At 38.0% G+C, this 27883-nt stretch overlaps 2 protein-coding genes across 4 annotated transcripts in view; one reads left to right on the top strand and one right to left on the bottom strand.

Moving 5' to 3' along the window:
• Window positions 1–19290, bottom strand: part of FGFR1OP2 (FGFR1 oncogene partner 2) — a 32975-nt gene extending 13685 nt beyond the window's left edge. For 2 of the 3 annotated variants that reach the window (XM_072653445.1, XM_072653443.1), the window contains exons 1-3: window positions 19154–19290; window positions 9072–9208; window positions 5199–5316 (exon numbers count right to left, since the gene is read on the bottom strand). In XM_072653445.1, the coding sequence (XP_072509546.1) occupies window positions 5199–5316; window positions 9072–9206 (253 nt within the window). In that variant the 5' untranslated portion in view covers window positions 9207–9208; window positions 19154–19290. Of the gene's footprint in view, window positions 1–5198; window positions 5317–9071; window positions 9209–18152; window positions 18241–19153 lie in introns of those variants that run through there. The other variant, XM_072653444.1, reaches the window with a different exon arrangement.
• A 743-nt stretch (window positions 19291–20033) lies between these two features.
• INTS13 (integrator complex subunit 13) overlaps window positions 20034–27883 on the top strand; it is a 30421-nt gene continuing 22571 nt past the window's right edge. The window contains exons 1-5 of the mRNA XM_072653440.1: window positions 20034–20171; window positions 21903–22140; window positions 23928–24002; window positions 27115–27317; window positions 27675–27755. Of these exons, the coding sequence (XP_072509541.1) occupies window positions 21916–22140; window positions 23928–24002; window positions 27115–27317; window positions 27675–27755 (584 nt within the window). The 5' untranslated portion in view covers window positions 20034–20171; window positions 21903–21915. The remainder of the gene's footprint in view (window positions 20172–21902; window positions 22141–23927; window positions 24003–27114; window positions 27318–27674; window positions 27756–27883) is intronic.

Below are 27883 nucleotides of genomic sequence, written 5' to 3' on the forward strand. Positions count from 1 at the left end.
AAAGCACTGCTCAAATAGCAATAATAATTCTCCTCCTCTAAGTCAGCAATCATCTTTTCTTCCTTGGATCATACAAAACACTTTCTCTGTACCTTTTTTGCACTAACCATGCATTATGATACTTTGTTCATGTGCAATATCCCCTCCCTACTAGAATGCATGTTTCACTGAAGGCAGGAATCATATCTTTGTATCTCCCTCAGGACCTCACATGGTACCCTACATACAGCAGACACTTAATGAAATGCTTATTGAATGAATGAATGTTGTAAATGGTGGCAAAACTCTCAGTAGAAGCACATATCCTCGGTCCAAGTAGTATGGTCAATGTCACTGGGCCTGATGTGGTGGGATGTAACAACAGAAGTTCTGGGTTGTAAGCAGGAGCTGTATAAAATCCAAAGCAAAGAGTCCAGTACTATGTGTACTGTTTTTTGGGAGAAGAGGATGAAGGTCTACCAGTCATGCTGATGACTAATAGGCTGTGGTAAAGGTGATGTGCAGACAGAAAGGAAAAGGGTATTGGACAGAAGGGTTGCTTCTTTGCTGCCTCTGCTAATTTGTAGAAAATGGAGTATGAAGCCTATTATTACGCTTTGAAGATAAACTTTCAGGCATATGTAGAAGTTTAGTATGGTATTAATTAGGAGAAAAAAAGTATGATTTTGTGTCTGTCTCCATCACTTTACTAAAAGAGCTTTGTCCAAGGCAATTAATGCCCTTACTGGCAAATTCCATGGTTTTGACAAAAACGCAAATTTCACTGATATCTTTTCTCTTTGTATATTATAGTCATTTCAAGTCTCTGTGACAAGCAAAGACAAGCAAAAACTTCTAATTCAGCAACTGAATCTGACAATCTATGCAATGTTCTGTCCTGTAAGTTCTCTGCCTCTCAGTCTTTAAAGGGAAAGAACATTTATCTGTTCTGCAGGAACTTCACTGTTTTTTTCAGTTACTTAGACCTCAACCCCCTCTTTGGCAATCTTGTCATGTACCGCGTAGCAATTCTCTATTCTCTTAGGCCCTTCTGCTCTTCTTCCTTGTCTTTGTTTCTTGCCACTTTGCCCAGGCCATCCCAGAGCCCCTCCAGGATAATTTGACCGTGAAGACCATTCCCCCTCTCTCTCTTACCACATTCCTACACTTTTTCCTGACCTGAGATGTCCAGAACTAGTGAGCTGCTGCCTGCTCACACAGCTTGGGAGAAATGGTAGTTAGTGGTTGACCCTTACCATTCACCCTGCCACTGCCTCATAAAGTCCTCCAGAACTTACCATCTGCTCTGCTAACTCGTAGCACTGGCATCTGGTCTGCTGCTGGCCCTTAATACTGCCATGCCTTTCAATCTGCCCAAGAGCTGACCTGTCTTTTATATATTGCTTCCTCCAACTAAAAGTGTGTGTTCTTTGAGAGTAGGGACTATGCAGCCTGTTCTATTTGTATCCTTAGTGCTTATTTATGCAGTGGATAGCACACAGTATGCACTTAAGAAATGTTTTTTGTTATTAATTCATCACTTCACTTTGCATTCACTCATTCATTCAAATCTTATGTTTCTCTGAGTTCCACACAGTGATCATTTCTTATTGCATAATAATATCCCAGGATATCTATAGACTAGTTTTTTTCAGTCCTTTCTTAATGGATGGACACGACACCTTTGTTACCACAAAGAAGGCTATGACTATTTTCATGCTGCTATCCAGAACAGCTGGATTTCATGCCTCCATCAAAAGTGCTCTAGATTTCACAGGATTTAGAATTCGGAGGCACCTTGAGAGTCATGGACCAGAAACCCTTATTTTTCAGATGAAGAAACTAAGGAGTTAAGTGACTTGGTCACATAAATAGTAAACAGTATGTCCTCTGACTCCCAAATCTAGTGCTCATGCTGCCCTACCCCTTTACCTATTTTTCCCTTACTAGTATTTTTTCTAATTACATGTAAAAATGGTTTTCTATATTCACTTTTATAAGATTTTGAGTTCCAAATTTTTTTCTCCTTCCCTTCCTTATTTCCCCCACTCCAAGATGGCAAGCAATCTGATACAGGTTATACATGTACAACTGTATTAAACATATTTCCACACTGGTCATGTTGTGAAAGAATGAGAACAAAAGGGGAAAAACCATGACAAAGAAAAAATAAAAAAAAAGAAAATAGTAATGCTTTAATCTGCACTCAGACTCCATAGTTCTTTCTCTGGATGTGGACAGCATTTTCCATCATGAGTATTTAGGAACTGTCTTAGATCATTGTATTGCTGAGAATAACTAAGTCAACCATAGCTGATCATCACACAATGTTGCTATTACTGTGTACAATGTTCTCCTGGTTCTGCTCCCTTCTCTCAGCATCAGTTCACGTAAGTCTTTCCAGGTTTTTCTGAAGTCTGCCTGCTCATCATTTCTTACAGCAAAATAGAATTCCATTACATTTATACACCACAGTGTGTTTAGCCATTCCCCAGTTGATGGGCATCCTCTCAATTTCCAATTCTATGCCACCACAAAAAGAGCTGCTATATATATTTCTGTGCATGTGGGGCTTTTTCCCATTTTTATGATCTCTTTGGGATACAGCCCTAGAAGAGGTATTATTGGATCAAAGGATATGCAGTTTTGCAGCCCTTTGGGCACAGTTTCAAATTGTTCTGCAGAATGGTTAGATCAGTTCACAATTACACCAACAATGCATTAGTGCTCCAATTGTCCCACATCTTCTCCAACATTTATCATTTTCCTTTTCTGTTATATTAGCCAATTTGATAGGTATCAGATGATACCTCAGAGTTGTTTAAATGTGCATTTCTCTAATCAGTAGTGATTTAGAGCATTTCCTCATGACTACAGATAGCTTTAATTTCTTCATCTTAAAACTGCCTGTTCATATCCTTTGATCATTTATCAACTGGGCTTTCAGGCTGCTTTTTATTCTTCCTGACTTTTCAAAGGTACTTGATATACTTTTCCCTGGATTTCTATGACAATGAACTCTTATAATTTTCCTTCTGCCTTTCTGACTTATGCTTTGCTGGTTCTATATTCTTTTCTCACCTGTAAAAATTCCCTAGGATTCTTTCCAGGGTCCTTTACTAGCTTCTCTATACACCCTGCCCTCAGTGATCTCATAACCTGAAATATGACCTCTATGAAATAGCTCCTAAATCTCCATCTCCATTTCTAGTATCTCCCCAGAGTTCTAGTTCTGTATTTTCAAGTAGATGTTAGCACCTTATTTTTAACATGTCTAAAACCAAACTCATCTTCTTCCCCCCCTGCCAAACATGACTCCTTTTCTAACTTCTCTTTTAAGGGAAATGACATCGTCTCAGCCTAAGAACTTTGGAGTAATCTTTGACTCTCCTATCCTGCAATCTCTTTTGTTATCTGGCACCATCCTCTTAATCTCCCTCCAATCCATTGTTGAATGACCATAAGTATGAGAGTGTGCTTTAGCAACATTCCTTTGGTATAAACATGAAAAATATCATGAAGAGTGGGAGAGACTAATGTTAATGGAGTAGGAAGCTCTTCCCCGTCCATTAATAAGCCCATGTGACCTGCTTTGAGCTCACAGCTGTGATACAGTCTGAGTCACATGGAGCCCCTTGTGAGAAGAGCCTGCCCAATGGAAAAAGAGTAGGAGGAGCTTGCCCAACAGAATTTAACTGAAATAGAAAGTTGGTGAAAGAAAGAGAAGCAAGAGTGAGCAAATGGAGGGAGGAATTTTGCCTAGGGGAACTTGTTTGTGGGGAGGTCTAACAGAAAGAATGCTTAAGATGTTGGCACTCTCTGGATTGGTGATGAGTACCTCCTGGTTTCCTAATAGTGATGTTCTAAGTAAATATTTTGGTTTTGCCTTTGAGGAAGAGAGTTTATCATATTTTGCAAATTTACCCTGGAAATACATGTGCATATTCATAGCAGTAGCTATGGATATCGAATTGGTGTCTCAAGATCTGAGGCAGGGATATCAATTAGGCAGTTTTTTAATGCTCCAGGGAAGAGATGATGAAGGCCTAAATGATGGTAATGGTTATGTGAGTTGATGCAAGATGTTGTGGAAGTAAATGGATATATGTGGTGAAGAAGAATGAAGAGTAAGGGATGACTCTGAGGTTATAAATCTGAATGGCTGGAAGAATGGTGGTTTCCTTAATAGAAACAGAGAAATTTGGAAGGAGATGGGAGAGGAAAGACTATCTAGGAGAAGAAGGTGGTGAACAGTGTCAAACATTATAGAGAAATCAAGAAGGATGAAGACTGAAAAAGGTCATCATATTTGGCAATTAGAAGATAACTGTTAACTTCAGAGAGAACAGTTTCAGCTGAGTGATGGAGTTAGAAGTCAAACTGCAAGGCATTGAAAAATGAATGAGAATGGCTGAACAGGTTATTGTAGATGAATGTGATGGAATACTTTTGTGCTATAAGAAATGATGGAAGGGGATGGTTTCAGAAAAAACTGAACTGATGCAAAGTGAAATGACCAGAACCAGGAGAAACATTTATACAGAAATAGTAAGACTGTAAAAATAATCAATGATCTACCACAATTTCAAAGAACTCTTGATGAAAAATGATATCTACTCCAGATAGAGAAATTATGAACTCAGAATGCAAATGGGAGCATATTTTTTCACTCTGTCTTTTTTCTTTCAGAACTTGAATAGTGTGGAAACACATTTTGTATGACTTCATATATACAAAATGGATATTTTAATTCTTGTCTTCTCAAGAGGAGGAAGAGTGAGTGGAGGGAAAAAAATGAGTGAAAGGAGAGGAAGTATGCAGTAGATGTGATTCTTATTCAGACATGGGCTGGATTACATGGCCAGTGAATTACCTTCTAACTCTAAAATTCTGTGATACTATAAAATAATGCAAAGCAATTAAAGTAGAACCAGAAAATCAGAATATACTCTACTGTATAACCATAAGGGGGAAATGAATGGTAACAAGTGGACAAAGAATCCTGACGTAGACTTAAAAATAACAAAAATATCATGACCTTTAATGTAATGAAATTAATTTCTTTAAAAATAAGTAACTGCAAAGCAAGTTCAAATCTATATCAATATTTGCTTACAAAAATTTACTGATTTATTTTAAATTCAGAAAATAATCCAGTCTCACAGTCACTGAAGAGGTTTCACTCTTAATTTATCATATTTAGAAGCACTTTAACTTACCTTTGTTTTCTTGCTGCAATTCTCTGATTTGTCTGTTTTCTTGCTGAATTCCCATAACTAATGTAGATCGTGGCCGGTGTCTTGCAACCTCATTAAGCTCCTGAATTTCTTCTTGATACTAATTGTAAAGATTGAAGAAGAGAAACAATTTCATAAAAGAAATATTCATTTTACTAAAAAATCAGAACATAATTTTTTTATGTCAGTTACTATTTTTTTACAAATCAATAAGCAATTTACTCTCTGAATGACCCTTTTTTTGGGGAGTGAGATCAGGGGAGGAGGAGGTCATGAGCTATGATTTTACTGGCATAGGGGAACTCCTGGTGGAATTTCCCTTCTTTCCATGAATATAATTTAGCAATTCATCTATAACTTATAGAAAGTTATCTGGTACACTGAAAAGTTAATTCCTTTGACCGTGGTTACAAGACTAACATAGGCTGAAGGCAAGACTAGACAGAACTCAGGTCGTTCAGAGATTAATGCCAGCCCTATATCCACTATGGCATAGTGTCTCTTTGTGAATATTCCTGTAATACATTCCAATGAGACAAAATATTCTCAGTTCTCTTTTTATATAATTATTCATTACTAATTTGAAAAATTAGTCATTTTTACATTCAGTTCATTGAATTGTTTATAGTACGGAACTTACATCACTAGTAGATAGGAGTATTGTTTCAGATAATTAGAATAACAAAATGTAAATTTAAGTCTGTTCCACTAATTCATTTGTTCAAAGCTATACTACATGACTCTCTTTATGTATTCTTGAAAAGCTTGCTATATAGTAAATTTCTGAAAAGTTATATTTTCTTATTGACTTACATTAAGAAACCAGAGTGGCACTCCTGAAGAAAAGAGTCCCCATAGCCTTGAAATGAAAACTTTTGACATGCCCAAAGCATACTGGGAATTTTAGTTCACTACTTGTGTATTTTGCAGCACTTTTCCAACTATGATATAAGTCTATTACTGCTGTGATTTCCCTTGATTACTGAGGAGAAAGGAAAAATTACCTAGTTGAATGATCCCAATTCTCTAGAAACTGCTCTTGGAACTTTGATTTAGGAATCTGCTGTTAGTGGAGCTGGGATGCAAAATTACACTTTAGCATATATAATCTGACCTTACATGATATTAAAATCTCAATACTGGAAGCTGGAAATTTTTTAAAATGAGAATTTCCTCCTTTTAAAATTCTATACCCAGGGAACCTAGTCAAATTTATAAAAATAAGAACCATTCCCTACCTAGACAGTCAAAAAATCCAAACAGGCAGTTTTCAGATAAGACATTAAAACTACCAATAATAATATGAAAAAATGCTCTAAATCACTAAAAATCAAAGAAATGCAAATTAGAACAACTATAATAAGATACTAACTCACACCCAAACTGGCTAAGACAGAAAAGGAAAATGACAAATACTGGAGGCGAGACGGGAAAAAAAAGTACACTAATATACTGTTGGTGGAACTGTGAACTGGACCAGCCATTGTGGAGAAGAATTTGAAATTATGCCCAAAGTGGTATAAAACTGTGCATATCATTTGACCCAGTAATACTGCTAACTAGGTCTATGCCACAAAGAGATTAAAGGAAAAGGACCCTTATGTACAAAAAAAGCTGCTCTTTTTGTGACGGCTAAGACTAGGAAACTAAGGGGATGTGCATCAAATGATGAATGGTTGAACAAATTATGGTATGTGGATGTGATGGAATATTATTGTATTGTAAAAGAAGAAGGGTACAGTTTCAGAAAAACCTGGGAAGACTTATATGAACTAATGCAGAGTGAAGTGAGCAGAACCAGGAGAAAAATTTCAATGATCCATGACAATTCTAGAGGAGTCATGATGAAAAATATCCACTTAACAGACAACTGATAAATTCAGAGTGTAGACTGAAGCATATTTTTTCTCTTTTTAATTACAACCCCTCCTCACCCCCAAACATGGCTAACATGTGGAAATATGTTTTGAATGACTTCATATGCTTGGTATTGTGAGGGCAGCTAAATGTGGCAGTGGATAAAAAGGAAACTCAGGAAAACCTGAGTTCAAATCTGGCCTTAGATACTTACTAGCAGCATAATCCTGGGCAAGTCACTTATCACTATTTGCCTCAGTTTCCTCATCTGTAAAATGAGCTGGAGAAGGAAATGGCAAACTCCAGTATCCAAATGGAAACTCCAGCATCTTTGCCAACAAAACCCCCCAAAAGGGGTCATCAAGAACCAGACATGGCTAAACAACAAAAACATTTTGTCTTCTCAACGAGTGGGGGAAGGGTAGAGAAAGGGAGAAGGTTTAGAACTGAAAATAAAAAGAAAATTTAAAAAAAAGAAAAAATTCTTTAACTTTGGAATTCTGTGAATCCAATTTGCTTAAAATAAAGAATACTCAAAATTCATTAAATAATTTCCAAGGGTCCACAGAAGAAAAGACATGAGAAGGCACTGCCCTATATTTCGGAGTTTCAGAGTTGAGGAGCTGGATAGGCTAGGAATCTTCCACCAAAGTAAACCACTCCACTATCAACCATAACTTCCAAGTCCTTCCTCCTCTCACACTGCCAAGCACATGGGCAGGGAAGAGTGTGTGTTAACATGGGGATGGTATGTCTCTGGTATCTGAGCCTGGAACTCTATATGGCTTTCCCCCAGTTATATATGATATTCAGACTCTATAGTACTAGGGATTGTAGGTACTTTAGATTTTAAGCAAATTTTTATGGATTGGCCTGGGAATTTAACTACAATGTTTCCAAGGGAAAATATATTCCTTACAATTTACAAATGAGCCTGCTGAAAGAAGACTGTTTCTTATCTACATGAAAACAGAGAAGGTAAAGAACTTCTACCAGGACAAAAGAATAACTATTAGGAAATATGTTAGTACCCTGAGACCTAGGTATGTACTCAGAGTACTTGAATAACTTTCTAGCACTGGAAATACTATGCCTCTGGCATCTTATGTGTTATAAATATCCTATTTAAAAGATGAAAAAATATGCATGTGTATTTTTAACATTTAAAATGCATCCTGCATTAATGCAAATAGTTCTAAAGAACCCATGTCCCAGAAAGGAATGGCACAATGAAAAATTATAACAGTACTTCTGTGCATTTTTTTATTGACTATAGAAATGCATTATTATGCAAAACTATTGTTAAAAAGAATTATCTAGTCATTTAGTCATAAGCAATATTAATTTCTTGTACTTTATACAAGATGATCAGCAGGAACAAAATGATTTACCTCTTCAAATTACAAAAGCACACAGGTTACAATAAGAGGCTCTGGAGGCCAGACTCTGGAGGGAGAGGATAGTCAGCTCATTGCATCTGAAGCTGACTATCTGTGTGCACTTAAGGAACAGAAATCACTTACCTCCCTATATTTCATTTTCCTCTTCTGAAAAATGGGGAGTTTGGACTAGATTGCTTTGAAAGTCACTCACCAAACTTCATTTGGCAGAAAAAGTATATGAAACTGAACTCAGAGAAAAAAGTAGGAAGGACTATCTGTACCCAAATATGTTAAAGCTGAACATAAACATTAAATGCAATAATCTACATATATCAATGCTTAAAGTTAAGATCTCAATTTAAAATATCAAATTACTCAGCTCTAGGACTACTAAAAATGATTTTCACATTTTAAAATAAAGTTGTATTGTATTTAAAAATATAAAAACCATTCTCAGCTCACAGGCCCTGGATATGGCCCTCTAGCAGTAGTTTGTCCTCTCCTACAAGAGAATTATAGATGCAGAAAGGTACTAACTAAACACCAATGCAGTTTAAGACACATCTAAAACAAATGAATGTTTGCTTTTATAACAGAAAAAAAACGATATACAAACCTGTTTCATTGCTTCTACTCGCTTGTTGAGAGCTGTAGTTTGCTCAATCAGAGATTCTGCTGCATTGTCGTGGTCTCTTAATCGTTCAACAAGTGCTTTAGCATCTGCAAGGGCTTTTTCAATTGTGCAGCTCATTTCTACAGGATTGGGAATAACAGTAAGTAAAATCAAGCTTTTGTCCTACGGTTGCTATACTACCTTACAAAATATAATAACATCTAGTTTGTTTCCATTTTTTTGTTGGCATTTAGTTAAAAGCCCTAAAACAACACTGCATCAGCATAGTTCATTCTCTGGAAAAAAAGGCATCTCAGGGTGATACATGATCTCTCTGTTATTCTATTTCAACCAGGTCTTTAGGTTTCTTCTACAAAAATATAAAAATCACCACCCACACTTCATAAAATGAAGGACTAACAAAAATATGTGCAGTAATATGTAGGACCAAAATATGACCACTGAGTCATACTAGAACATGGTAATTCTAACGGTAGGTTATTTCCAGCAACTGCCTTCTCTGCTGATAGCTCACCTGTATAAAAGAAACCTGCTGGAAAAAGTCATGAAACTCTGCCAGATGGGACCAATATGAACATACCTTATCTAATTTCAATGAAGGCTTTATAGCCACACTGTTATGCTTTTATTCTGCTCTAATTTTATTCTCATATTGTCTGCAGTAATTACTCCCAGCCTTCTCTTCTCAAAATCACCACACTGCCTTCTCTCCACTCCCCCTCAGCACAGGACCAGAAGCAATCATTTGTCAGCTTCCCTCTTCTCTTTTCTTAACTCAAAACTCCCCTGCACCATCAACTGTTTCCCCTTGGTTTCTGTTTCTGTGTAGGCCTACCCTACCCTAATATTCTTCAATGAAAAAAGATAAGAGCAGAACCCTTGGGGAGGTTGTGGGATTATGGCTTGGCTGAGGGTCACAGGATGGTCAAAGTAGAGTTGGGGGAAGGCAGAGTCAAGATAACAGAGTAGCAGGAAGAATGACAGCAGGCTCCCCCTCAAAAAATTCCTTCTAAGAGTTCTAGAAGACACCAAATTGAATCCTGATCATGAAAGCCAAGAGTTTCAGTGAGGTTAAAATTACAGGGAGTTATTTTTCCATCCCACAACAGAATGGGGAGACAAAGAGGTCTGTGGGCAGTCACGACAGGAGCTAACCTTGAGCATTCCAGCACAGGGAGAGGCTGTGTATCAGGGTAAGAAAAGGCCCCAGATGTAGCACAGAGGGGCCTAAACTTGTATAGGAAGCAAAAACAGGTGCCAGCTGACAACACTATTGACCACTACCCAGCTCCTGGTTCACAGACTGAGGAGACCTATTGCATTCCAGGGTAAGGAGTTTTTTCTGGTCTTGGTTGTATACCAACCAAGTTACAAATTCGAAGGCAAGCAGCATCTGTGTGACTCAAGCACTAGGGGTGAAGGGGGATCTCAGTTCCAGCTTTTAACCTAATCAGAGGAATAAGCAGGGCAGGAATCCCAGACCAAAGGGAAGCTGACAGTTCTTTCAGTGAACCAGCAGAGCTTTCCAGCTAATGGATAGTGACTGAGTGGAACAGTAGTCTATTAAAACAATAAAATGGACATGCCCATAGGCTTGTTGCTTGCACCTAGGGTGCCAGCAATCAGACTTTTCCCTGCATCAGACCACTTTAGGAACACTGAATGCTTGTAGCTCCTTGACTTTTTTGAGATGGCAAAGAACTAGAAACTGAGGGGGTGCCTATAAATTAATGCATGGCTAAATAAATTATATTATAGAAATATGACAGAATACTACTGTTCTGTGAGAAATGATGAAGGGGATGGTTTAAGAGAAACTTGGGAACTCTTGTGTAAACTTATGTAAACTTTACTTTATAAACTTTACTCAATGAGCAGAACTAGGAGAACAATTTGTACAAAGACCCTGACATCAGAAAGACATATAACTCTGATAGACTGAACTCAGAACAAGGCAATGATGAAACATACTACCCACCTCCTGATGGAGAGGTGCAGGCTTTATGATACAGAATGAGGTATATTTTTTGGACATGGACAATGCAGAAATTTATTTTGATTGCATACACATATATACATACATGTTTGTAAAAGGAGTTTTGTTTTTTCTTTCTCACTTGGAGGTAGGTGTGGGCAAATCAATTGCCTGGAGGGGCCCTCCGCTGAGACCTACTAAAGTTCCTACAGTCCAAGTAGGATTCTCAATTCTTCCTTTCAAAACCAAATACCTAGAAAGGCTACTTCTATTGCTTCACTTCCCACTGCTCATTTCTTGAAACCGTCAATGTGATTTCTGATGACACTAATTTACTGAAGCTGCTCTCTCCAAGGGGGAAGGGAAGAGAACAAGCATTTATTAAGTGGCTAATTGTGTAACAGGCACCAGCCTAAATGTTTTATAAATACTATGTCTTTTGATCCTCATAACAAGCCTATAAGGTGCTATTATTACCTTCATTTTTTAGTTGAGGAAACTGGGGAAAACAGAGGTTAAATATTTGCCCAGGTCACACAGGTAGTAAGAATCTAAGGTTGGATTTGAACTTGGGTCTTTCTAAATCCAAGCCCAGCACTTTATCCAGGATATTGTCTCACCTAGTTGCTTCCACAGTTACCAATAACTTCAACTGTGAGATCCAATGGCATTTTCTCAGACCTTGGCTTCTTTGCAGCTCTGAACATTATTCTTCCTGATTTGTTTTAGTTCATCTACATATCTGATTTATGTTCTTCTCAATGTCCTTTGTTGTATCATCATTCATGTCTTGCCCAATAAATATGGGCATCCATAAGCCTCTATCATGAGCACTTCTCTCTCAACAGTCTCTGTGTTGATCTTGTCATCTCCAGTGAGTTCAATTATCTAAATGCAGAGGACTCTCATATTTATGTATCCAGTCTTCAGATGCATACTACTGTTTGCTGAACTATGCTCTCCCTTGATGTTCCGCAGGCATGTCAAATTCAACATATAGAAAATGGAACATCTGATTTTCCCCGAAACCCATCACGCCTCCAAATTTTGCTATTTCTGTTGAGGCCACTATCATCCTCGGCCACCCATCTTCTTCATGCCCCAGATTCAATTGGTTGCCATTTTGTAGATTCTGCCTCTACAATGTCTCTCCCTACTCATCCTTTTTTCTTTGTTCAAAAAAGTACTTACTACTCTGAATCAGACTGATAATTCCTTGTTTGGACTACTACAGTGGCTTTCTATTTGATCCTGCCTCCTTCCACTTTTTCTTTGGTCGAATATATCCTATGCATAGCTATGAAAATAATCTTCCTAAGGCACAGGTCTACTCATACTTTACTGCTTAAATCTTCAGTGGCTCCCTAATCCTTTCAGAAGAAACTAAAACTCCTCAGAATATCATTTGAAGTTTTTGACAATCTCGAGGTACAAATCTTGGCATACCTTTTTATTAAATATATTTCATATCACTCCAAAAACCTGGTCTTCTGGCTGTTTCCTCAGCTTAGCACTCTGTCTCATCTCTGCCTTTACACAAATTATCTCTCAAGGCTGAGTTATACTCTACTAACTTTTGCCTTTTAGTATTTTTAGTTTAATCACAGGAAGAGGCACAAAAAGGTATTAGGGAAAGAGGGAAGGGCATTGTTTGAGATTTACTCTCATCTGATTTGGTTCAAGGAGGGAACAATATACTCAGTTAAGTTTTAAAATCTAACTTGCCCTATACGCAGCAAGTGGGGAAAGGGGAAAGAAAAGGGAGGGGAGGTTAAAAGGGAGGGAAGAAGTAGTAAGCAAAAAGGGAGCAGAGCTGATAGAAGGGAGGGAAGACTGAGGAAGGCGAAGGCGGTGGTCAAAAACAGAATCTTTAGTTTACTTCAAGTCCCATCAAGTGCTACTTCCTTCTTGAAGTACTTCTTGATTCATCTCCTCCCCCCCCCCCCCCCCATCCTACCTCCCACTCAAGCTTCAGAAGACAGATGATTTCTTGGGTATTTCCTGAACACACATGCCTTGCATATAAAGTACTCAATAAATGTTTGAGTTATAAACTAGTTGCATAGGTAAGTCTAAGGAAAGACTACATACATTTAAGTGCTAAAAATTGTATTGCAAGTGCTGATGCCCAAGATGAAAGAAATATAATAATGAGGCTAGCTAGAATAGTCAGGAAGTCTTCACTGACAGCTCCAAAGTCAGGAAGACCTGCCTTGGACACAAACAATGCCTGGCACAAGATGTGCAAATCACTTAACATCTCAGTTAGTAGTTGGTAGTTTAGATACAATACAATATTGTAAGAAATGAGACACCACTGGCTCATGTAACACTAACAAAAAGAGATTTATTTAGCCATAGCAGGGTAAGGATAGTCAACAAAGGAATAGAGATCCCCTTGCTTCTGAGGTGCCCATAGTGGTCTACCAGTCAAACATCAGAAGGAGGCTGGAATTCTTAGTTTTTTGTACTCAAGTGACTAGGAAGTGACTCCACTGGCCAGTCTTTAGCTCTCTGAGGCCTCTTTAAAATTTGCAAAGTGGTAGGAACAGCATCTACCAGAGGTCCCCACAATGTGGACTGGCCTACTTCTTTTCCTTAAGTTATTGAAATCATCCTCAAGACTTGATGATTTGCAAACTTTAAGGCATTTTATGCATATTACTGTTTTTATGAAGGACAGGTGTAATATGTCATGAATGAAAAATTAACATCATAAAAAATACTAAGAGTAATATAGCTCTCCTACATGGTAAAAAATTGTGTTTGAATTGGACACTTACTTGAAAATTCAAATGGGATCTGACTGCTGTAAATGTTTTCTTCCTAAATAGGATCTCTGTATTTATTTCAGAAGTCAAGTGGATACTATATTTACCTCTCTTATTATATCTTGCCTATATTACAATTGTGTTATTTTCCAATCTAGACTCTAAACTCAAGGACACAGAATATAGTTTATTTACTCTTGATAGCCCATAAGGAACCTAGCAGTACCTTGCACATAGGAGCTGTTCAATAGGTATTTCTTCAATGAATGGATTTTGGATAGAAAGATTTACTTTAGGTTAAATTAATCAACCAATAGGCATCATAAACACATTTCTGTGGCCAATATTATGCTGAGTACTGTGAGTAATAAAATGTATTTGATAAAAAAAATAATATGCAAACACAAAGGAACTGTGGATTATAAGGAATATCACAATACACTATAACTTCTAAAATTTACTTGAGATGGGTAGTTTTAGAAAAATAAAGGGAAACATTTCAAGTCAAATGCTTAACTACTTGAGACTTCTGAGAATGACCTATTTGTCTAATTTTAATAGTGTCCTCAGTATACCCTATAATAACTCAAACCCTAAGAGCAAGATTAGTCAATTTCAGTCATGTCCAACTCTTTGTGACTCTGGCTGGGATTTTCTTGGCAAAGATACTGGAATGGTTTACCATTTCCCTCTCCAACTCATTTTACATATGGGGAAACTGAGGCAAACAGGGTTAAATTTCTTGCCCAGGGTCACACAGCTATTATTGTCTTGGGGTCAGATTTGAATTCAGGGAGATGCATCTTCCTGACTCCAGGCCAGGCATTCCATCCACTGTGCCACCTAACGGCCTATTTCTATTTTCTAACTCTATTTTCTAAATAGAGGTCTACTAATTGAGTCCTTTAACCACTGTATTAGATCAGGCTAGTTCTGACCAGGAGAAGGGAAAAGTCATGTAAAAATTTCAAGACTTTCTTTCCCTAAGGTATTTGCCCCAAAGGTTTTTTTTTTTAAAAGTAAAGAACAAAACCAAAACTCAATACTGATGCATATGTATGTATGATGTATGACATGTATACAGCAGCTTTAAGGTTGGTGAAGAATTTACGAACATTATCTCATTTGATGAACCATATTTTTAAGGCAGCAAAAAAAACCAAGAGGTATTGCATGGAGGTGAGCAAAAGGAAAAGGGGGTGTTAAATTTAATATCTTCCTAAAATAAATTATACAACAGAAGTTAATAGTTCTGTATATGATTTTCTTTTAAATTTATTTCTATATTGAAATGTTTGTTGATTGAATAAAAGAGAAAATTTCAATAAACAAAGGAAAACTCAGTAGTTTTTCAAGCTAATATCTATGTGTCTAATAAGTATATAATCCATTTAAATCTGTTGGCAATTATTTTAAACATTATTCTCTTGCCAGTCTCATAAATTCCCCCTTCAAAGTTTGTGACCAAAATGGCACAATCAAAACCCAGAATAAAATTTTGGATAACTGCTCTTCGTCTGAAGTTTATATAATAACAAATGCTAACACAGAAATGAGGGAATTTGTTGTACTATATACTATACTATATAATAATAAAATTTTCAAACACATCTATTTAGGGAAGAGAACTAGAGTAACTAACAATTTTATCCAAGTGATTTAATGCTCCAGAAAAAAATGCTTAAGAGAGGTTACAGAAACCATTACTACTTGCATATTCATTTCCTGTAACTGAAACCACAAAACATTCAAGTACTGTATGTATGTTGTTTTTCATTGCATCAGACCCATTATTTCATTAATATAAGGTACTCCTTTCATCAAATCAGGAATAAGCCTTAAATGTATAGTCCTTACAGAGTTGCCTGGGCACTGAGAAGTTAAGTGACTTAAAAGATGTCACAATAACCAGTATGTGTCAGAAGCAAGGCTTGAACCCAAACTTTTCAGGCTCCAAGGCAGGTGCCTTCAGTTTTACCTTCATACTGCTTCTTTAGAAAAAAAAATTTGCCTTGTTTAGAACCAAACAATAAAATACTATTTCATAACAAACCATTAGGGGAGTCAAGGGGCAAATTCACCAAGCCTCAAGTCTCTATTTGTCCCTCAATTTAGAAAAGTTTGTTTAAAATAATTATCGCAATTTATCTGTTTATTTTAAACAACTAATTAGTTGGGATCCACCTTTAGACTCTTCCTCACGAGTATGAATTACAAATTTTTTAAAAACAGAAAATTATTTTTGCATTAGCCATGCTGCCTCTCATCTACCTTATAGCCTAATGCTATAACATGCACAATGACACTTTTGGCAGAGGCTTTAGTACATTCTGTCTCTGATAAAAGAGAACACAACACCCACCCTCAATAGTAGTTGCCAGATGTTTAGTGTTCTTATTTGATTATGAGGAATTTAAAGAGAAATCCAGTCACTTTTTTTTTTATTCAATCCACTGTCCATCAGAGAGAAACCTAGTGAATATTGATCTAAGTTAATGTATTATCAACTATTTAGTTTGGTTTAAAACCAGTATGGTTATTAAAAAGTGCTCTAAAAAACATTAGAAATTTCTTGAGAACTGTGCCCTTATTTTTTTTTATCTCCCGCAAAATTTAGCACAGTGACTTGCAAATAGAAGGCACTTAATGTTTGTTCGATGAACTTAAACACTGAACTTCCCCTGTACACAAAGGACCAGGAAAGAGAAAGCTAAGGGACAATTTTGCCTTGTAATGTTTGTTGGGGAAGGTAGAAGAAATGTCAGAACAATTTACCATCACCATCTGATTATCTGTAGAAGGAATACAGTTCTGTGTCTATGATATGTGAACTGATCCTATGATCTTTCTGGGACTTCCTCATCTGTAAAATTAAAGGTTTGTATTACAATATCTCTAGGGTTCTTTCTTGTTTTAAATCCTGTTTAACTCTAAGAGGTCCCTGTCCCCAACCCTTTTTTCATTTTTATGTGATTCTTGTTCCTCTCTCCTAAAGATACTGATGGAAAGTGAAATGCCTTATAGCTTAATACTAGGACTTTATATAGCAGTACAGTGGAAAAGGTGCTGGGTTTAGAGTCAAAAGACTTAAGGTTCAAATTCTAGTTACTCACTAGCTGTGTGACTATGCAAGGGACTTAACTGCTCAGATACTATTTTCTCATTTATAAAATAAAGACATTAACTTGCAGCGCCCACTTCACAAGGTTGTTGTGACTAAAGTGCTTATTCACATTAATGTGAATAGTTACTATATATGATCTTAGAGACCATATAGTTTAGCCTCTCATTTTGCATATGAGGAAACTAGGTCTGGAGAAGTTAAGTGACTTGCTCACAGAGATAGTAAGGGACAAAGAATGGGTCTGAATTTGGCTTTTAAAGCTCTTCATAGCTTCGCTTCTTCCTACCTGTTCCAGTTTAAAACTTATTCCCTTGCTCCTTCCAGGTACTGTCTATCCAGTGATATTAGCCTGTGATGCTCCTGATACAGGAAACTCCCTCTCTCCCACTCTGAGTGTGGCTGTTCCCCATGCTTAGTGTGCTCTCCCTCCTCATCTCAGCTTCCTGACTTCCTTCAAGTCTCAGCTAAAGTCCTTCCTTCTGCAAAAAGCCATTTCCAGTCCTCTTTAGTCTTTGTGCCTTCACTCTGAGATTAGCACCAATTTATTCTGTATATATTGTTTGCATATAATCGTTTGGACATTGTCTTCTCCATTAGACTCTAGCTCAGAATGGGGAACATGTGGCCTTCTAGGTCCTCAGGTGTGGCCTTTTCACTGAGTCCAAGTTTGTAAAACTTATAGAATAAATCCTTTTATTAAGGGGATTTATTGTGTGAAGTTTGAAATCAGTCGAAAAGCCCCACTTGAGGACCTAGAGGGTCACAAGTGACCTCAAGGCTGCAAGTTCCCACTCCTGCTCTAGCTCCTTGAAAGCAGGGGCTGTTTTTTGCCTTTCTTTGTAGTCCAAACAGAAGGGACACTTAATAAATGATTGACTTGACTGACCCTAGATCCTCAGAGTCTCAATCTGGTGTTCTTTACAACTAAATTAAATTGAACAGATATTTGTTAAGTGCCTGCTACAGCCTGCTGGTGGGTCTGCTTGCCTACAGTCTCTTCCCATTCCAATCTATCCTCCATTCAGTCACCAAAGTGGTTTTCCTAAAACACAGATCTGATCGTCACCCTCTTACTCAATAAACTCCAGTGGCTTCCTATTGTGTCCAGGAGCATATATAAAATGCTCTGTTTGGTATTCACATATCTTTGAAACCTAACCCTTTCCTACCTTTTCAATCTTCTTATACCTTACCTCCCTGCACGAACTTCCACAAACAAGACACTTTGGTCTCTAGACTCCTGGCATTTTCACTGGCTGTCCCTCATGTGTGGAATGATTTTCTTCCTCTGATCCAACGATTGACCTCCCTGGCTTCCTCTAAGTGTCAATTAAAATTCCACCCTGTACAAGAAGCATTCTCTAATTAATTCCACTGCTTCCCCTCTTGTAATAATTTCCTATCTATCATGTATACGGACTGCTTTGTATGTATTTGCTTGCCTGTTTTTTTGTCTTGGGCCTCTTTTTGTATCCCCAGCACTTCACCCAGCACATGAATGTTTACTGACTTGCAGTGTGCCAGGGGCTGCACTACTGGCTCACAGAGAAAAGCAAAGAAAACAAGTGCCAATATTTATCTTGCATCCAAAGTTGACAAGTTAGCAAGCCATTTATAAAGTGTCTACTATGTGTCAGGCACAGTGCTACTGAGTCACAGGGAAGAAAAAGCTGGTCTCGTGTATCAAAGTCGACCAGTCGGCAGTCCATTTAGGAAGCACCCTACTAGGCGCCAGGGGTTGAAGAAAACTTGACCACGGTGAGTATTAATCTTGCATCAGTCAAGCCGGCATGCCATTTATGAAGCCCCTAGGACATGCCAGGCGCTGGGCCGGTGGGCTCTGGATCATGCCCACTCTGTGCCATTCAGCCGTCAAATACCAGCCTTTGGGTGTGCATACTTGAATAGGACCCTGTTACATGTTCTAGCTCCCTAAATACACCTTTTTCTTTTTTTTCAGTATCTTCTACCAGCTGCGCACACGCCTCTCCCGGGGTGGGGGCGGCTCTCCTCTCCCCTGCCCTCCGCTGGGCCCCCGAGCGGCCCCGGCCCCGGGGAGGACAGAAGGGAAGGCCGGGGAGTCTCGCTCCCCACCCCCGGCCGGCGAAGGGCCGTCCCCGCCCGCGGTCTCCGACCTGCTCCCGTCCCTCTCTCCCTTCCCCGGGAGCCGTCGGAGCCGGTACCCGGTACTTACTCTCGTCTCCCGCTCCGCCGCCTCCAGATCAGGCTGTGGGCGGGTTCTGCCGGCGGGGCCCCGGCTGCCCCCGGAGGGCTGGGCTCCTCTGCTCGCTACGGGGCCGCAGCGCCGGCCTGGGTACCCTCAGCAGGTGACGGCAGAGCCGGGCAGGGCCAGCAGAGAGAGGAGGCGGCCGGATCCACCCCCCATCGCGGAGTGGGGGCCGGGCTGCTCACTCTACCTCCGGCACCGGAGCAGCAGGGGAGGGGGGCGGGACGAGAGTTGCGAAAGCACTTCAAGCCTCGCGAGACTTCTCTACCGGGCCCCTTTCCCCTTTTGGGTCGCGGCGCGGAGATTTGACCGGTGACACTCTTGGACTACTCCCGCGAGAGGCACAGAACGTCTCACCCCTCCCCTTTCTTTTCTCCACTTCCTCCCTCCCTCTCGCTCTTCTCGGGCTCTCGGTGAGTCTCGCGAGCGTTGCCAGTGGAACCAAAGCAGGGCGGAGAGAGAACAGGCGCGGGGGGGGCCCCTCTGCGCTCTGGGCGCTGGATGCGTTTTAGCCGGTGCTGCGGTTCGTGCTGCAAGGCTAGCAAGGCTGCCCTGACGGCCTAGCCCATCCACTCCAAGGGGTGATTTGGGGTCTCAGTCGGGGAGAAAGCCCTTAGAGGCCGAGACTTTTTTTTCCTCCCTGTCTCCGCCCCCTTTCGGTGTTTCGTGGCCTGGGCTTCCTGACCACTGAGGGGGAGGGGAGCTCGACGGGAGCCGGAGGGGCGGGGCTAAGGGGAGCCTAACGTGGGGGGCGGGAATTCGGCCAGCTGCGCACGCGCGCCGCGCGAATGTGTTTGTGTTTTTGCGTGCGTGTCTATGTATGTATGAAACTGGCAAGGGACCGGGGTGCACGAAGATGAATACGATGCTCTGCTCTCGGTGGTAGCAGACACTCTTGGCCGTCTGCTGACCCTCAGCAGCCCATTCCAGAGAGGCTGTGGCTCCTAGCCTTTGGCTCCTTTCCACAGCAGGACCAGGCACAAAAGTAAGCGAACCTCTATCCTGAAGTTTGTATCCTATCCACTCACTTGGCGGTTCCTCCTCTTCTGCTTTTCCTGGAGATTTTAGATCGGATTCATTCTCTAAAAGAGCCTCCTGGCAGATATGTTCTATCTGAAACTGAAGTACTCGAAAGCAGGAAATGAAAAAAGCTTCTGGAAGCAAATTCTGTCAAGTAGAAAGGTTCTTTTTGAAGAATACTTCAATTTCCTTGCCATATGCTTTGCTAAGGTAGTCTGTTTAATGAGTTTCAAATATACACAGGGTTTTTTTTTTATGAGGAAAAAATTACTCATGATCAAAAAGTCAAAGCAAAACAGGTTACCTATTTTTATAGAAGTCCCCAGCAAGTCACTTTTTTAAAGGTTAGGTATATTTGGCTTTGGAAAGTCATCAGATAGTTAACTTTTAGTTTTTTAGAAGTTGATTAATAAGCTTTGGTCCCTTTCAGACCTTATATTGTCATCGCTTACCTGCTTTTTGTTCTTTTTGTTGGTCACCAGAAGTTGCAAAGAAAAAAGACCAAACTAGCCTAGTTTATACATTTATTCAAAGCTCTAATGACTTCTTAGAAATAAAGCCTGCAAATATTGATTCTGAATTATTTTTTTTTGTTATTATAGGTTGATAGTGTCAGTATAGTGCTTTAAATTTCTAAAACGTTTTTTTCTCATAACAACCCTGAAAGATATGGACCCCAGACAAGTAATTTGCTTTCTCTGAGTTTCAAATTCTCCAACTGTAAAATAGAGATAATTAAACTTGTACTCACTATCTCTAACTCTACTGAATAGAAAGTCACTAAATCCTTTCACTAGGTCATTTGGCTGTGTGACACGGAGCAGGCCACTCCTCAGTACTCTAGGCATATCTGGAAGACTTTTAAGTTTTTGAGCAAGGGCCAATCATCCTCAGTGGAATAACAGGTCAGGTAAAAGAAAAGAGCAACAACCCCTGCAGAGTTCTTGTTTAAAAAAAAAAAGTAAATTGTAAACCCTTTTAAAAATGGTAGACAAATGTACAAGGTAGTACAAGCATTATGCCCATTTTATAGAAAAGAAATTGGGGTCCAACGAGGCTAAGTGATTTGCACAGGGTCACAGAGCCAGAATTCAGTTCTTTGGACTATTAGACCATTGCAGTCTCTGCTGCAAACCGTGGAAAGGTTGAATACGGAGAGCTGACTATATAAAATTATTAACATTAAATATATTTTGAGGGCACAGTGACTTAGTGGTTAAAATATGCACCAAAATGTTATGTGCAGTGAAAAATTCAGCCAAAAAGCTAATTTTACAAAGATTAATTTTTCCAGCTGTAATAGAGTAGAAGTTCAATATAGCTTGGCTTATACTAAAAATTGAGAGACATTTTGAATATAGTTGAGACCTTGTCAAATTATGCTTCCAACTCCTACCGTGATTTATTCATGTCTCTTACCAAGTCTTCATTAAGGAAAAATTAGATACTAATCAGAATTTGTTTACTTTTTTTATGTAAAATTATTATCATTTCACTTTGAAATAAAAATGTTCATCCTTTTTTTTTTTTGCCTCATGGATTAAAAAAATGTGCTGTCAGTGCATCTTTTTTTTTTAAACATTCTTTTTTTATTAGCTAATTTATTTGTTTTCAGTTTTTTACAGTCACTTCCATCAATCTTGATTTGTTTACATTTTTAAAAAGGTTTTCATCTAATATGTTTATTTCCTTGTAGGTAAAAAAAAAAAATGAAAATTTTTTCTGAGTCTCATAAAACGGTATTTGTTGTGGATCATTGTCCCTACATGGCAGAATCATGCCGACAACATGTAGAGTTTGACATGTTGGTGAAAAATAGGACCCAAGGAATCATACCACTGGCACCCATTTCTAAATCGTTGTGGACTTGCTCAGTAGAATCCTCCATGGAATACTGCAGGATTATGTATGACATATTTCCTTTCAAAAAACTGGTGAGTATTTATTTGATGTCTCAAGTGTGCTGGAAAGAATAAATTTGAGATATACTTTATTTGCATATGCATATTTTAATTATACTGAAAAGGTTTCAGTACTGAAAGGTCTTTTGACTGAAAAGGTCATAGTACGTTTCGTATTCCACTTAATATGAGTTATCTCTTTGAGATTAATGTATGATGATTGCCTTATTAAGCCAGGAGAATATGTCAGTATTAGGAAAATTATATTTGAAAGAGTTTCAAGTAGTTTTACTCTTTCATATTTCAATGAGTTATAATCTTGTCATTTCAGGTACTTAAGTATTTATTGAGTGCCTTCTCCATACTAGGCACTGTGTTAGACACTAGAGATTCAAAGAAAAAAATTAAACCATGTTTGCACTCAAGAAGCTTATATTTTGTTGGAGAGAAATAACATATACACGTAGCACACACAAAGCATATACAGATTAAATGCAAAGTACTTTTAGAGGTAGAGAGCCTTGACAGCGGGAGGATTCAGAAAGGGTCTTTCTCAGGTGGTAACAACTGAGCTGTACTTGGAAAGAACCTAAATCTTCCAGGAATTAGATTTGAGGAAGGAGATTATTCCAGGCCCAAGGGATGCCCTGTGCAAAGGACTGGTCAAGAGTTTTCCATGGCTTGTAGGGGACATGGTAAGTAAACTAGTTTGTTTTCCCTTTACAACATAAGTCATGAAATTTAGTTGACATTTTTTGTGACCTTGCTGTGGTAGAAAAAAATTCATCATCAATGAGTAGCCTTCTAGTGATGAGCTTCTCTGTGTTTAGTTAAGCTGTTCCTTTGTGAACAGATAAGCAATCTCTTGCTGGGCCTCAACTTGAAGCTTTTCCAGCTTGTGGGGAACTGCTAGAAATTACACAGTGCAGTGAAAAACCTCAGGATTATCTTTACACCAATAAGGGGTGCCATAGGCCTTTAGTGAAAATACTTTTTAAAATTAGGATAATCTGTTAGTTGAAAGGCATGTGGAAGAGTGATAGTTTTTTCTGTTAAAATTTTCTTCATGATTCAGGATTACATCTTCAAGAATGTTAGCTTGATTACGCAAAAGTAGATTTTCATTTATTTATTGCTTTCTGTAATATTGGAGAAGAGAGAAGCAACCTCTCATCTCTCTAGTTATTTAGTTGGGTTTCAGATTTCTTTTAGTAAGGTGGAGGTTGGGGAATTTGAGGTGAAAGTCAGGTGTGTATATTTGGCAGTATTCTGAAGTCAAATGTAAAGGAATTTTAGATTATCTGTGGGGTTTTTTTTTTTTTAGTGGAGAAAAGGGAATACATAAATAAATACAGTTATCCCTTCCACATTTCAACTTTCCCTCTTGCAATTTTGATGTATCATGGGTCAACATAAGAAATTAAGTGGGAATTTTGGGGGGGAGTTTTGTGGAAGCCACAGATGACACAAGTTTAGAAACTCAGAAATGTATAAAATACATGCATAATATTGTATAATATCTACCCAAATTTTACAATAATGTAGTGTAAACAACTAATGAAAGAAAAAGAAAAAAATCAGACTTCTCTGGTGTGAAGGTAGGGGCAGTAATTTTTATTCAGATTTTCCAGATCGGGGGAGCACTGCTCCACAGTGTGAAAAGGATAACTGTAACTATATCTTTCCTTTATATTTAGATTGAAGGAGATTCTTTATGTAACTACCATGTAATTGTTTGGTAACTGAGTCAAACCAGTCCTTGAACAGATTTTTTTTGTAATTTGAGTGTAACTGTTAAATACAACTTTGTAACCTTTTAGGTGAATTTCATTGTTAGTGACTCTGGACCTCATGTTTTAAATTCTTGGACTCAAGAAGATCAGAATTTGCAGGAGGTATGTTTAAATTTGCAAGAGGTATGATTGAAAACAAAATAAAACAATATTCAGGAAATATAATGATCTTTTAAATGAAAAACTAGAATCCTGTAATCTTATAGACTTTGCAGATTTAGTTGTATTTCTCAAATATTTAACCTTTGTATAGTTTAGGAAAATAGCAGTTTTTAATACTTTGAATCCTGTTACATTTTCACTATGAATACATTTTGCAAGTGAAGCAGATAAGAGTCAGATACTTGCAACACATTACTTCATATTGAAGTTTTGCCTCTGATGGAAATGTCACAAAAGAAAATTCTTCCATCCCTCCTTTTTTTAAATTATAGTGAGCAATGATCAAGAAACATGTATTGTGAAAATTGTAATTTTTTAAACATGTTGTTTAATGTTGTAGTTATAAGTAATAGGACTCCAATATTGAGTCACTTACGCTAATGGTCATAAACATGTAAGCCATAAGAGACAGCTTGTATTTTTCCACTTCCCTGATTCATTCTGATACTGTGAATAACTTAGACTCTTGATTGGATGATGCTTCCAGCCTGCTGCACCCCTATGTCTAACCCACTTCACTCTCTGGTATATACTTCCACTGAGATGTTGCCACCACACAATCTCCCACAATTGAATGACCCTGGTTCTATGTGGTCAAGTCTCTGTATTGCCATATTGTATGTGTGTGTGTGTTGCTTTTATTTATTTATTTTTTGCCTGTTTGCTGTACTACATACTAATATAATAAAGTGCATGCTTGCTCTAACTTCCTGGGTACCCGTTTTCTGTAAACCATGAACCCAGATCCTGACTCTAATAGAAGCCATGAGGCCAAATAGAACATGTATGTCATAGATACATGGAATTTAGAGCTGTAGGGAATTTTAAAGATAATAATATATGCAAATTAAGCTTTTGTAAAGTGCTTTCCTTATAATAAGCCCATGAGTTAAAAAAGTGTTGGTATTAACTCTACTTTAAAGGTGAGGTAACTGAGGCTCAGAGACTCTGAACCTTAAACCCTCTCCAGATCTTTCCATTGTGTCCTTTTCTCTTAATTTCAAGATAATTGAGATGTTTGTGAGAACCCTCACCCCCCAAAAAAAACCCAACCCAGATGTATCTTGATACCTCTTTTGGATGCAGTTGTCTTTGGAAGTATATACTAAGGTTGTGCTTCTGTGTCAATGGATTCATAATACACATACCTTCAAACTTTACTGCATGTAGAGAATACTTAACTTTATAAATGTCTTGTTCATGGAATATTTAATTATAAATTCACTGACCATGGAATGGTATTCTGTTTCACATTTGCTTGTTTCTGAGGGACATAAGAGAAGAAAGATAAATAAAAGAGACATGCCAGCTTTTGACCTCATCACTTAGTCAACTTACACTGCTCTCTCAAAGGTTTTCATCAGTCTCTTTAGTTACCAAATCTGGTGACTTTTTCAGTACTTATCCTTCTTGACCTCTCTGGAGCATTTGGCACTTATCCTTCCCCTGGACATTCTTCCCTTGTTTTGGGGGCACTGCTATCTTCTACTCAGTCTCTTTTCTTAGATCATTATCTGTAATCTTCCTCTAGTAATAGGTCACTCTCAAAGATCTTTCCTGAGTCCTTTCTTTATCTTTATCTTCTCAGTGATCTCATTACCTCCCATAGTCCAGTTATGCCCAGCTTTCTACTGGGTATCTCCAGCTGTCTGTTCCCCAGACACCCTAGACTCATGTCCAATGCAACATGCATGTATTAATCTTCCCTTAAAACCTGCTTTTTTTTTTTGATGTCCCTATTTCTTTTGAGGATTTCATCTTCTAGGTTTACAGTTGCAGAGTTCTTCATTTCCTCAGTTTTATTCATCATATTTAATGACTTGACAAGTCTCGTTATACCTGCTTCCATAGCATATCATATCCATTCCCCTTTTCCATTCATATGGCCCCCACTTTAGTTTTCTCTCATGATGTGGGCACAGATGAGCTGCTGATTATAAAATGATTCCTATGTCAGTAACTGGTTACTTTCTGTCTATTTAGATATAGTTAGTTTCATTTAGTAACTTTCTTGACCTTTCTGTTAAAAATGTATCTGGTACTTCTGGCTTCTGCATAAAAGAATCACAGATTTAGAGTTGGAAAAGATAATAGGGACCATTCAGCCCAAACTATTATTTTACAGTTGAGGAAACTTGTGACTAGCCTATAATCACCAATGAAATTTGAACCCAGGACCCAAATGATTCCAGATTTCAGTGCGCTTTTCACTGTATAATGCTGTTCAAAGGCTTAATTTCTTAATTTGGAACCCTGATTTATACTGTTCATCCTTCTGCTTCGTTTTCTATGAAATCACCAAGTGTAAAAGTATATGCTAATTTGGTTTGAAGTAGTCAATTTAGTTCAACAAATTTGGAAGGCAGCATGGTACACTGAGAAGAGCACTAGATTTGGAGTCAGAGGTTTGAATTCTGGCTTTGCGGTTTATTGTGTGTATGATCTTGGACTAATCACTTAAAAAGTCACATCTGAGGCTTTTTTTGTTCAGTCTGTGAAGAATGTTAAAAAGATGATTCAATATCTGGTTTAGCCAAAACAGTTTTTTATTAGTTGTATAAAAGAAGAACTGGATCATGGACATTGAAACACGTTATAACTGTGTTCTCCATTAAACAGTTTACAAACTTTGAAAAAAATCATATGAAGGTAGTATAAAATTAGCTGGGAAAGGATATAGAATTCTGATAAGGGCATGTGTGTGTGTATACACATATATGTACATATATACATATATGCATATGTATGATACAATAATTTAATATGGGTGTATAACTCTGGGAAAGAGTTAGTGGCCAGGTGAGAAATAGGAAATATTCTAAGGAAAGTAAAATATTAATGGATAATTTTGATTATAGTATATTGAGTGAGTGCTTTTCATTGTATTGCCTAGAGACAGCCAGATTTCCCACAGGAAGGGTAATTGCAGTTTTTAGCCTACTCATAACTTGTGTAAATGCCAAGTTCTCTAGAAGCACAACAAGATAAGATAGGCCTAAAGTCCTGATTCCATAGCTGTCGCACAATTTTTTTCCCTCTTTCTCTTAATTAGTTAATGGCTGCATTAGCTGCTGTTGGACCACCTAATCCACGTGCAGATCCAGAATGCTGCAGTATCTTGCATGGTCTGGTTGCAGCGGTGGAAACCCTCTGCAAGATTACTGAGTATCAACATGAAGCTCGCACTATGCTGATGGAGAATGCAGAACGTGTTGGAAACAGAGGACGAATAATCTGTATTACTAATGCAAAAAGGTGTGAAATTTCCTAAACAAATATAAGAATTTGCTTCTTTGCATTTTTGTTAAAAGGCTGCAGAAATAACTTAAAAATTAAGTTGAAAGATACATCTTCTATGCCAAAATAACCACTGATTTTTTTTAAAGTAGAAATTGATTTCTAAAATGCAAATATTGTTCAGTTTGTTTCTTTGAAATTGGCTGCATTTTCTAGCATTAAGCTGTTTATCGTGGTATTTTGTTGAAATATTCTAAGACCTATCATTAAAAGTTTTGTGTGTATAATAAAATACATAATGTATTAGATTTTTCTAAAAACTAAATTTCTTAAAGTGTGGTCTCTTATGATCATCTTTGTCTTTTTAATCCATAGTGATAGTCATGTTCGAATGCTTGAGGACTGTGTTCAGGAAACCATTCATGAGCATAACAAACTTGCTGCTAATTCAGATCAGTGAGTATCAACCACAAAGAGCATGGGTTTATGTTTAACAGAACCCTGAGGAGTAACAATTATGTAATTTAAAGACGACAGTTAGAAACAACAAAGTCCACAGATAATTGAACATATTTCTCCTTTAA

This window comes from Notamacropus eugenii, chromosome 3, assembly GCF_028372415.1.
Source record: "Notamacropus eugenii isolate mMacEug1 chromosome 3, mMacEug1.pri_v2, whole genome shotgun sequence".
NCBI classification, from domain to species: domain Eukaryota; kingdom Metazoa; phylum Chordata; class Mammalia; order Diprotodontia; family Macropodidae; genus Notamacropus; species Notamacropus eugenii.